Source organism: Perca fluviatilis, chromosome 7, assembly GCF_010015445.1.
Source record: "Perca fluviatilis chromosome 7, GENO_Pfluv_1.0, whole genome shotgun sequence".
In the NCBI taxonomy this organism is placed as follows: Eukaryota; Metazoa; Chordata; class Actinopteri; order Perciformes; family Percidae; genus Perca; species Perca fluviatilis.
Genome location: NC_053118.1, coordinates 36,660,752 through 36,672,787, shown reverse-complemented (window position 1 = coordinate 36,672,787; position 12,036 = coordinate 36,660,752). Strand labels below are relative to the sequence as shown.

Here is a 12,036-nt window from a genome sequence, read left to right as displayed (position 1 = left end):
AAAAACACAGTAGAAAGAAGGCAACACTAGGGGGCGACAAAAAAGTCCAAAAAGCGACTTCGAACCATCCCAAAAAAGTGAGAAAAACTTTGAAAAAAAGAGACAAAAACTGAAGAAAAAAAGACAGTAGAAGAAAGTAAGGAAGAAAGGCAAGAATAGGTCAAAACAAACGACAAAAACTTCAAAAAAAGGTGACAAACTTCAAAAACAGAGACAAAAACTTTGAAAAAAGTGACAAACTTGGAGAAAAAAAAGACAGTAGAAGTAACTGCAGTCTTGTAACTGAAAAACATTTTTGCAAAAACTCTCCCGTACCTCCTGCAGTCCTCCAGAGTACCCCTAGTGCAGGGGTGTCAAACTCAACTTCCCAGAAGGCCACACTGGAAAAGGAGAATCGCACCAAGGGCCAGACATGTAGACTTTATTTTCATGCTTTTATTTTGAAAAACTACAAATATCTTTTGACTGTATTACTCCACGTCTCATATAGTCTTCTCACTTAGATTTATTTAGCAATTTAGCAAATCGAGCAAAACAAAGATTACATTTTAAAAGTCGACTCACAGCCAACCTGTTTCCCAGCTTTAATTTAGAAAACTCTTCTGCTTCTGGGGGAATTTCTGGGAGTCTCAAATGTAAATGGACTGTTGGGGTACGTGTCCCCTTAGGGGTACTTTGGAGGACTGCAGGGGGTACGTGTCCCCCTAGGGGTACTCTGGAGGACTCGGTAGGCATGTGTGTCCCCTAGGGGTACCTGTGGAGGACTACAGGGTAACGCGGTCCCCTAGGGGGACCTGTGGAGGACTGGTAGGGGTACGTGGTCCCCTTAGGGGTACCTGTGGAGGACTGTGAGGGGGCACGTGGTCCCCTAGGGGTACTGTGGAGGACTACGGGGCACGGTCCCCTAGGGGTACCTGTGTGGAGGACTGTAGGTTATGTGTCCCCTTAGGGGTACCTGTGGAGGACTGCAGGGCACGTGTCCCCCCTAGGGGTACCTGTGGAGGACTCGGTGGGTACACGTGGTCCCCCGTAGTGCCTGTGAGGACTGTAGGGGTAAGCTGGTCCCCCCTAGGGGTACCTGTTGAGGACTGCGGGGGGCAAATGTTCCCCTAGGGGTACTGTGGAGGACTGCGGGGTAATGGTCCCCCTAGGGGTACCTCGTGGAGGACTGTGGGGCGTGCGGTCCCCCCCTGGGGGGACTGGGTGGAGGACTGCAGGGGGTAATGCGTCCCTAGGGGTACCTGTGGAGGACTGCAGGGGGTGCACGTGAGATATGTAACTAAATGTTTAATAGAAGCCTGTGTAACCAGAACCCCTTTTTTTTTTTTTCCAAAAATGATGCAGTGTCTTCCTTCCTTTTTCCCCCCCCCCCCCGCATTTAAATGTTTTTTTTTTTTTTTTTTTTTTATTTTTTTTTTAATTTTTTTTTTTTTTTTTTTTTTTTTTTTTTTTTTTTTTTTTTTATATTTTTTTTTTTTTTATTTTTTTTTTTTTTATTTTTTTATAAAAGGTTTTTTTTTATAATGTTTTTGTTGAAGTTTTTTTTTAATTTTTAATATCTGAGCAATTAAAGGCTACAATGGCTTGAAGCAACGTAGGGGAAAGTGTACTCTTCCTCATGGATAAGATAGTGTGCCTTGGAGTGAACGGCGGTGCGACAACCGTATCGTTGAACCAGGACGTGCCTGAACCGGTACTTTTCAATAAAGTTAAAAAAAAAAGAAAAAAAAATAGGGGTAGTAAACAACAGTCAGTGACTTGTTTATTGCTAAGGCCATGGTCAAAATTAAAGATTTAATAATGTAATAACGTAATAAATATAACAATAACCATAGTTATTTCACCAGTAAATTGCTGCTTAAACCCCAGATGGGAAAAGGGTATTTTAACAATTACTGTGAATGCACCACGAGGCTACCCCCTGTTTTAAGTGAACGCACCGTCTGTGTTGTTAATAACGACGCACGCAGCTGCAAGTGAACGCACCGTCTGTGTTGTTTAATTCCGACGACGGCAGCTGCAAGTGAACGCACCGTCTGTGTTGTTTAATTCGACGCCACGGCAGCTGCAAGTGAACGCACCGGCCTGTGTTGTTTAATTCGACGCACGGCAGCCTGCGAAAAGTGAACGCACCGCCTGTGTTGTTTAATTCGACGCACGGCAGCTGCAAGTGAACGCACCGTCTGTGTTGTTTAATCTGAACCACGCGCAGCTGCAAGTGAACGCACCGTCTGTGTTGTTTAACTCACTCCACGCAGCCGTGCGAACGCCCCGCCTGTGTTGTTTAATCTCACGCACGGCAGCTGCAAGTGAACGCACCGGCCTGTGTTGTTTAATTCCGACGACGGCAGCTGCAAGTGAACGCACCGTCTGTGTTGTTTAATTCCGACCATATAAACATGCTGTATATCTATAAATTGGCTCCAGCTGCTAGCTAAAGGTAGGCTAACGTTACGTGCTGTCAGGTGTAGTGTAAAGTCAAGCACCGAAATGAGGCACCGAAACTTTCGTTCTTATTCGGTCTCGTTACTACCGTTTACGTCGGAACCGGTTCCCTATTGGCACCGAGTTTCGGTACCCAACGCTACACATTATTGAAAAAAGTTTGAGAACCAGTGCCCTAGGGGTACACGTACCCCCATTTGAGAAACCCTGATATAGACTATCAGTGGCGTGGAGGCACCACAACAGTTGTGCCCCCCAAAAACCCAGAACAAGGTCCCTGTAGCGGCGACCTTTGACCCGGCCAGCGTCTCACCTCGTCCGGCAGCACCACCTTGCGGTTCTCCATGTGTTTGAGGACGTCGTAGGCCGTGTGCAGCGCGCGCACCTTGGCGCTCTCGGCCCGCACGAAGGTGGGCAGGTAGATGAACCAGAGGCCGTAGCAGTGACCCAGCAGGCACTTGGACCACATGTCCGGCACCGCTGAGTACTTCTGAGCTCGCTTCTGGGCCAACTTGATCTCCTGGGAGGCAAAAAACAAGCTACAGTCAGATACTGAAGGTGGGAATTTAGGTGCTGGGCGATCACTTAAATATAATGCAGTGTTTCCTCTATGATGATTTGACCGTGGAGGCCCCGCCCCCATGGCAACATTTCTGGCCCCCCCCAAACGGTAGAAATAGGGCGGCGTTGTTAGAGTGCATGTCGGAGAATAGCGCGGACACACAAGGATAACTAGCCAGTTGAGATGGTGCGTGTACGTCCTTGAGAACTGTAAGTGGTATAACTTCTGTTGTCAGTTCATTTAAGCCTGGTCCTGTATCAGTCTATAGGTCCTGTATCAGTCTATAGGTCCCGTATCAGTCTATAGGTCTTGTATTAGTCTAGAGGTCCTGTATCAGTCTATAGGTCCTGTATTAGTCTAGAGGTCCTGTATCAGTCTATAGGTCCTGTATCAGTCTATAGGTCCTGTATCAGTCTATAGGTCCTGTATCAGTCTATAGGTCCTGTATCAGTCTATAGGTCTTGTATTAGTCTATAGGTCCTGTATTAGTCTATAGGTCCTGTATCAGTCTATAGGTCCTGTATCAGTCTATACGTCTTGTATTAGTCTATAGGTCTTGTATTAGTCTATAGGTCTTGTATTAGTCTATAGGTCCTGTATTAGTCTATAGGTCTTGTATCGGTCTATAGGTCCTGTATCGGTCTATAGGTCCTGTATCGGTCTATAGGTCTTGTATCAGTCTAGAGGTCTTGTATTAGTCTAGAGGTCTTGTATTAGTCTAGAGGTCCTGTATTAGTCTAGAGGTCTTGTATTAGTCTATAGGTCCTGTATCAGTCTATAGGTCTTGTATCAGTCTATAGGTCCTGTATTAGTCTATAGGTCCTGTATTAGTCTATAGGTCTTGTATTAGTCTATAGGTCCTGTATTAGTCTATAGGTCTTGTATAAGTCTATAGGTCCTGTATCAGTCTATAGGTCCTTTATTAGTCTATAGGTCTTGTATTAGTCTATAGGTCTTGTATTAGTCTATAGGTATTGTATCAGTCTATAGGTCTTGTATTAGTCTATAGGTCTTGTATTAGTCTATAGGTCTTGTATTAGTCTATAGGTCTTGTATCAGTCTATAGGTCCTGTATCAGTCTATAGGTCCTGTATCGGTCTATAGGTCCTTTATTAGTCTATAGGTCTTGTATTAGTCTAGAGGTCTTGTATTAGTCTATAGGTCTTGTATTAGTCTATAGGTCTTGTATCAGTCTACAGGTCCCGTATCAGTCTATAGGTCTTGTATTAGTCTAGAGGTCTTGTATTAGTCTATAGGTTCTGTATCAGACTATAGGTCTTGTATCAGTCTATAGGTCCTGTATTAGTCTATAGGTCCTGTATTAGTCTATAGGTCTTGTATCAGTCTATAGGTCCTGTATCAGTCTATAGGTCCTGTATCAGTCTATAGGTCCTGTATTAGTCTATAGGTCTTGTATTAGTCTATAGGTCTTGTATCAGTCTATAGGTCTTGTATCAGTCTATAGGTCCTGTATCAGTCTATAGGTCCTGTATCAGTCTATAGGTCCTGTATTAGTCTGTACGTCTTGTATTAGTCTAGAGGTCCTGTATCAGTCTATAGGTCCTGTATCAGTCTATAAGTCCTGTATAAGTCTATAGGTCCTGTATCGGTCTATAGGTCCTTTATTAGTCTATAGGTCTTGTATTAGTCTATAGGTCTTGTATCAGTCTATAGGTCCTGTATCGATCTATAGGTCCTGTATCGGTCTATAGGTCCTTTATTAGTCTATAGGTCTTGTATTAGTCTAGAGGTCTTGTATCAGTCTATAGGTCCTGTATCAGTCTATAGGTCCTGTATAAGTCTATAGGTCCTTTATTAGTCTATAGGTCTTGTATTAGTCTAGAGGTCTTGTATTAGTCTAGAGGTCTTGTATTAGTCTATAGGTTTTGTATCAGTCTATAGGTCCTGTATTAGTCTAGAGGTCTTGTATTAGTCTATAGGTCCTGTATCAGTCTATAGGTCTTGTATCAGTCTATAGGTCCTGTATTAGTCTAGAGGTCTTGTATTAGTCTATAGGTCCTGTATCAGTCTATAGGTCTTGTATCAGTCTATAGGTCCTGTATTAGTCTATAGGTCTTGTATTAGTCTATAGGTCCTGTATTAGTCTATAAGTCTTGTATCAGTCTATAGGTCCTGTATTAGTCTATAGGTCCTGTATTAGTCTATAGGTCCTGTATCAGTCTATAGGTCCTGTATTAGTCTATAGGTCCTGTATTAGTCTATAGGTCCTTTATTAGTCTAGAGGTCTTGTATTAGTCTAGAGGTCTTGTATCAGTCTATAGGTCCTGTATCAGTCTATATGTCCTGCATTAGTCTAGAGGTCTTGTATCAGTCTATAGGTCTTGTATTAGTCTATAGGTCTTGTATTAGTCTATAGGTCTTGTATCAGTCTATAGGTCTTGTATTAGTCTATAGGTCCTGTATTAGTCTATAGGTCTTGTATTAGTCTATAGGTCCTGTATTAGTCTATAGGTCCTGTATCAGTCTATAGGTCCTGTATCAGTCTATAGGTCCTGTATCAGTCTATAGGTCCTGTATTAGTCTATAGGTCCTGTATCAGTCTATAGGTCCTGTATTAGTCTAAAGGTCCTGTATTAGTCTATAGGTCCTGTATCAGTCTATAGGTCCTGCATAGGTCCTGTATTAGTCTATAGGTCTTGTATCAGTCTATAGGTCCTGTATTAGTCTATAGGTCTTGTATTAGTCTATAGGTCCTGTATTAGTCTATAGGTCCTTTATTAGTCTATAGGTCCTGTATTAGTCTATGGGTCCTGTATCAGTCTATAGGTCCTGTATCAGTCTATAGGTCATGTATTAGTCTATAGGTCCTGTATTAGTCTATAGGTCCTGTATTAGTCTATAGGTCTTGTATTAGTCTATAGGTCCTGTATTAGTCTATAGGTCCTTTATTAGTCTATAGGTCCTGTATTAGTCTATGGGTCCTGTATCAGTCTATAGGTCCTGTATCAGTCTATAGGTCATGTATTAGTCTATAGGTCCTGTATTAGTCTATAGGTCCTGTATTAGTCTATAGGTCCTGTATTAGTCTATAGGTCCTGTATCAGTCTATAGGTCCTGTATTAGTCTATAGGTCCTGTATTAGTCTATAGGTCCTGTATTAGTCTATAGGTCCTGTATCAGTCTATAGGTCCTGTATCAGTCTATAGGTCTTGTATCAGTCTATAGGTCCTGTATTAGTCTATAGGTCCTGTATTAGTCTATAGGTCCTGTATCAGTCTATAGGTCCTGTATCAGTCTATAGGTCTTGTATCAGTCTACAGGTCCTGTATCAGTCTACATGTCCTGTATCAGTCTACAGGTCTTGTATCAGTCTATAGGTCTTGTATCAGTCTAGTATCAGTCTATAGGTCTTGTATCAGTCTATAGGTCCTTTATTAGTCTATAGGTCTTGTATCAGTCTATAGGTCCTGTATCAGTCTATAGGTCATGTATTAGTCTATAGGTCCTGTATTAGTCTATAGGTCCTGTATTAGTCTATAGGTCCTGTATCAGTCTATAGGTCCTGTATTAGTCTATAGGTCCTGTATTAGTCTATAGGTCCTGTATCAGTCTATAGGTCCTGTATCAGTCTATAGGTCTTGTATCAGTCTACAGGTCCTGTATCAGTCTACAGGTCTTGTATCAGTCTATAGGTCTTGTATCAGTCTATAGGTCTTGTATCAGTCTAGTATCAGTCTATAGGTCTTGTATCAGTCTATAGGTCCTTTATTAGTCTATAGGTCTTGTATCAGTCTATAGGTCCTGTATTAGTCTATAGGTCTTGTATCAGTCTATAGGTCCTGTATCAGTCTATAGGTCTTGTATCAGTCTATAGATCCTTTATTAGTCTATAGGTCTTGTATCAGTCTATGGGTCCTGTATCAGTCTATAGGTCCTTTATTAGTCTATAGGTCTTGTATCAGTCTATAGGTCCTGTATTAGTCTATAGGTCCTGTATCAGTCTATAGGTCCTGTATCAGTCTATAGGTCTTGTATCAGTCTATAGATCCTTTATTAGTCTATAGGTCCTGTATCAGTCTATAGGTCTTGTATCAGTCTATAGATCCTTTATTAGTCTATAGGTACACAGAGACAGTCTTCAGGCCACTTACATCGGCTACGGAGAAAGCTCTGCGTGCCTCCACACAACCATAAATCATGCTTTTATCTTCCATTCCAGTGATCTAAAAATAACTTGTGGAGTTGATGTGTTTAGACCCCAAACCCTCTCACACTCACACACAGTCTGTGGGTTCTGAATATTGGATGAGCAGTGAATTATTGATAGTGATTCATTAAAATAAAATGATACACAGTAAGACTGTTAACAATGCTCCTCCTCTGTTCTTCATTCAGGGAAATCTGGGTCACAAATCGTAGCACCCGGCGCCACGAGGGGCAAAATGAGGCTTGTTTCAACATCATACATCCATACAAACGTACAAAACACAACAACACAATTACTATTACTACTGTTTATCCCAGGGGGGGCTTTCAACTACTAACAATGTAATCCTATCTGCGGCGATATTCGAAACAGAGAGCGAGCGCTCCAGCCGTCCTCTCGCTTAATTATATGTCGATGATTTCGACCCACCTTAGAAAAATCGCTGTGATGTGTGTGTGTGTGTTCGATCTGTAATGAAAGAGCCTAACAGCTGGAAACCACCCCAGGCGCAAGTGACAGATAGCGTAGATGCATGCCTGGCCATTCATACCGGACGCGTATGTGTGTGGTGGCAAATTTTATTTTAACCATTATTGATTAATGATTTTAACCATTTTGCTTAAAGATTGTTTTAAACCTCCACAAAATGCTGTTCCTTCCTCTTAGACTCTTAAAGACCAGAGAGGGACAGCTGCAGCCATGAACTCTCAGCCTAGTGGTTTTCTTTTTAAGAAACTCTAGCTTCTCATTTTGTTTAACTTCTTAGCAGACAAAGTCGAGAAGGCCACAAGCCATGTCTCCTACTGCCTCCTGAGATAAACTATTGTTTAGGCTAATGTTGGGAACAGATAGCAGAAGGGAAGGTGAGGGTGGTTTGACTTTTGGTGATGTCCTCTTTTCAACTATGGCCAGGCTAAAAGATAAAGTTAGAGGGGTGGCTTGAGAGAGGTTTTGACTATATGATGTTGTGATGTTTAGATTTTAGATTAGTAATGCTCATTCAGTTGTACTGCATGTACCTTTGAATCTGTATTCTCATATTTTGCAAAATATAATAAAAGCTCAAAGACCAGACTTTGGTTTAATTCTCAAACAAACAGTCTTTATGAGTTTTCATTTTTATCATTGATATTTACTAAACTCTGCTGCTGCAAGAAAAATTCCACCACAAGTGTGTAAAACTGTGGTAATTGTAGCCTATATGTGGCTGTGTGTGTGTGTGTGTGTATGTGTGTGTGTGTGTGTGTGTGTGTGCGCGTGCCTGATCGCGTGTCTCGCAGCCAAAATCACCATGAACTTAGGTGTTTTATTTTGAAATGTGTTTTATTTTGGTAAAGCATCCGGCTGCACTGTGGTCTTCCTGTATGTGTATATTACCTGCTGATAAACGGACTTTTAAATAGTTGCTTTGTAAAAGGCGTAGCTATTATTAGAAAAAAATAGATGAAAATTGACAACTTAAATGCTGACCCTGTTGGGAATGCTAGTAAAACCTGGGTAAATTAGTTATTTTAGCCAGCTTTACAGAAAAAGCAGCCTGGTCTATGGTCAGAATGAGTATGTTAACATGCATTTAGCTTTTTGCCCTATTTTTTTTGAAAAAGACAATATTCCAAATAAGCTGTGTACATGGCTAATGAAAGAGATTATTCCCCTTTGATTGCCGTTTACATGCAGGTTATACATATATACATATTTTTAAAAGCTGCGTGTTGTTGTACCTGTTTGGTGCGGCGTGGCGCGGGGCTGCTGGGGGCGCTGCCCTTTGCCGGGACCCGGAGCTGGTCCTGCGGCCGGTCAAAGAGCTCCGGCCTCAGGGTGGGGAAGGTTTCATAACTGGACACATGGGAGGAAAAATCAGAACACACATCAAGTTAAGGAGCTTGCACACTGCTCCAACAAATGCTCCTGGTGGAGTTGGAGATGTCCGGTCTGGTCTGGTGGAGTTGGTAGAGTTGGACATGTCCAGTCTGGTCTGGTGGAGTTGGTAGAGTCTGACATGTCCAGTCTGGTCTGGTGGAGTTGGTAGAGTTGGACATGTCCAGTCTGGTCTGGTGGAGTTGGTACAGTTTGACATGTCCAGTCTGGTCTGGTGGAGTTGGTACAGTTTGACATGTCCAGTCTGGTGGAGTTGGTAGAGTCTGACATGTCCAGTCTGGTCTGGTGGAGTTGGTAGAGTCTGACATGTCCAGTCTGGTCTGGTGGAGACATGGTCTGGTGGAGTTGGTAAGAGTTTGACATGTCCAGTCTGGTCTGGTGGAGTTGGTAGAGTCTGACATGTCCAGTCTGGTCTGGTGGAGTTGGTGGAGTTGGTAGAGTCTGACATGTCCAGTCTGGTCTGGTGGAGTTCGGTACGTTTGACATGTCCAGTCTGGTCTGGTGGAGTTGGTAGAGTCTGACATGTCCAGTCTGGTCTGGTGGAGTTGGTAGAGTTTGACATGTCCAGTCTGGTCTGGTGGAGTTGGTAGAGTCTGACATGTCCAGTCTGGTCTGGTGGAGTTGGTAGAGTTTGACATGTCCAGTCTGGTCTGGTGGAGTTGGTAGAGTCGGACATGTCCAGTCTGGTCTGGTGGAGTTGGTAGAGTCGGACATATCCAGTCTGGTCTGGTGGAGTTGGTAGAGTCTGACATGTCCAGTCTGGTCTGGTGGAGTTGGTACAGTTTGACATGTCCAGTCTGGTCTGGTGGAGTTGGTACAGTTTGACATGTCCAGTCTGGTGGAGTTGGTACAGTTTGACATGTCCAGTCTGGTGGAGTTGGTAGAGTCTGACATGTCCAGTCTGGTCTGGTGGAGACATGGTCTGGTGGAGTTGGTAGAGTTTGACATGTCCAGTCTGGTCTGGTGGAGTTGGTAGAGTCTGACATGTCCAGTCTGGTCTGGTGGAGTTGGTGGAGTTGGTAGAGTCTGACATGTCCAGTCTGGTCTGGTGGAGTTGGTAGAGTTTGACATGTCCAGTCTGGTCTGGTGGAGTTGGTGGAGTTGGTAGAGTTTGACATGTCCAGTCTGGTCTGGTGGAGTTGGTAGAGTCTGACATGTCCAGTCTGGTCTGGTGGAGTTGGTAGAGTCTGACATGTCCAGTCTGGTCTGGTGGAGTTGGTAGAGTTTGACATGTCCAGTCTGGTCTGGTGGAGTTGGTAGAGTCTGACATGTCCAGTCTGGTCTGGTGGAGTTGGTAGAGTTGGACATGTCCAGTCTGGTCTGGTGGAGTTGGTAGAGTTGGACATGTCCAGTCTGGTCTGGTGGAGTTGGTAGAGTCGGACATGTCCAGTCTGGTCTGGTGGAGTTGGTAGAGTCTGACATGTCCAGTCTGGTCTGGTGGAGTTGGTAGAGTCTGACATGTCCAGTCTGGTCTGGTGGAGTTGGTAGAGTTTGACATGTCCAGTCTGGTCTGGTGGAGTTGGTAGAGTCTGACATGTCCAGTCTGGTCTGGTGGAGTTGGTAGAGTCTGACATGTCCAGTCTGGTCTGGTGGAGTTGGTAGAGTCTGACATGTCCAGTCTGGTCTGGTGGAGTTGGTAGAGTTGGACATGTCCAGTCTGGTCTGGTGGAGTTGATAGAGTTGGACATGTCCAGTCTGGTCTGGTGGAGTTGGTAGAGTCTGACATGTCCAGTCTGGTCTGGTGGAGTTGGTAGAGTCTGACATGTCCAGTCTGGTCTGGTGGAGTCGGTAGAGTCTGACATGTCCAGTCTGGTCTGGTGGAGTTGGTACAGTTTGACATGTCCAGTCTGGTCTGGTGGAGTTGGTAGAGTCTGACATGTCCAGTCTGGTCTGGTGGAGTTGGTAGAGTTTGACATGTCCAGTCTGGTCTGGTGGAGTTGGTAGAGTTTGACATGTCCAGTCTGGTCTGGTGGAGTTGGTAGAGTCTGACATGTCCAGTCTGGTCTGGTGGAGTTGGTAGAGTCTGACATGTCCAGTCTGGTCTGGTGGAGTTGGTAGAGTCTGACATGTCCAGTCTGGTGGAGTTGGAGAACGTCGAACCAATGTTGCCCATTTCCCCACAACGGCTCGAAATGCTGTCTCTAAATGGGTGTTTTTTCTGGCAATTAGTGGAGTAACCATAGTGAGTAATTCCTCAAAAGCTTGAGGAGCAAAATGGTCAAAATTCGCAAAAGCTGGAGTATCTTCTGAGAGAAGTTCTTGACACAAGTTAGGATAGACTCCCTGTTTTGCATGTCGCGATATCCAAGGTTTCCACCACAGTCTCCTCCTGGCTCGTCTTGATTGCCGTCTCTCCTGTACACGGCTAGCAGCTTTACCGGCCAGGTAGACCAGAACTACTTTGGCCACATTCAACAAGGTCTCCACTTCATCCATGTTATATTACACTAAAACTCAAATAAGGAAAGGTAGGACTAGGTGACAAAAGTCAGTCTTGTCTGTTACTGTCTGGGCAGTGTGGACTGGCAGTTGGTTTATGGAAATTATAAAGACCAACTGACAACAACTGACAACTTTACAATGTTGGAGTTCGTTTGTATTTGTTGGAGCGGTGTGCAAACTCCTTTAAACACATAAAGCACGGCGACTTGTTGTGTAGTAGTTAGCCTCCCATTGCCAGCTCTATCTCCACATAGAGGATCCATTACCATCTTCTGTTATTGTATGTAAAGAGAAACGTTTATTATTTTATGGATTTCACAAATTTCAGTAAGACACCGTTATGCAGTAAACAGTCAGCTAAATAACTAAGTGATGTAAACCATTTAAATCTGAGCACGCGCAACTCACATCTGAACTCGACCAGAGCCGGTCTGACTTGGCTAACATCGGGTATGACACGTTATGCCGTAAACCGTTTAAATCTGAGCATGCGCGACTCACATCGGGCAGTGACAAAGGTTGCGGTTTCCCGAAGAGAACG

The 12,036-nt window shown here is 43.8% G+C and overlaps 1 protein-coding gene across 1 annotated transcript in view; it reads right to left on the bottom strand.

Annotated features, from left to right (window-relative positions):
* Positions 1-2,758: 2,758 nt before the first annotated feature.
* The window catches only part of LOC120562456 (C-myc promoter-binding protein-like), a gene marked incomplete at its 3' end in the record, with an annotated part of 41,129 nt that continues 31,851 nt past the window's right edge, over positions 2,759-12,036 (bottom strand). The window contains 2 exon segments of the mRNA XM_039806169.1: positions 2,759-2,965; positions 8,897-9,011. Of these exon segments, the coding sequence (XP_039662103.1) occupies positions 2,759-2,965; positions 8,897-9,011 (322 nt within the window).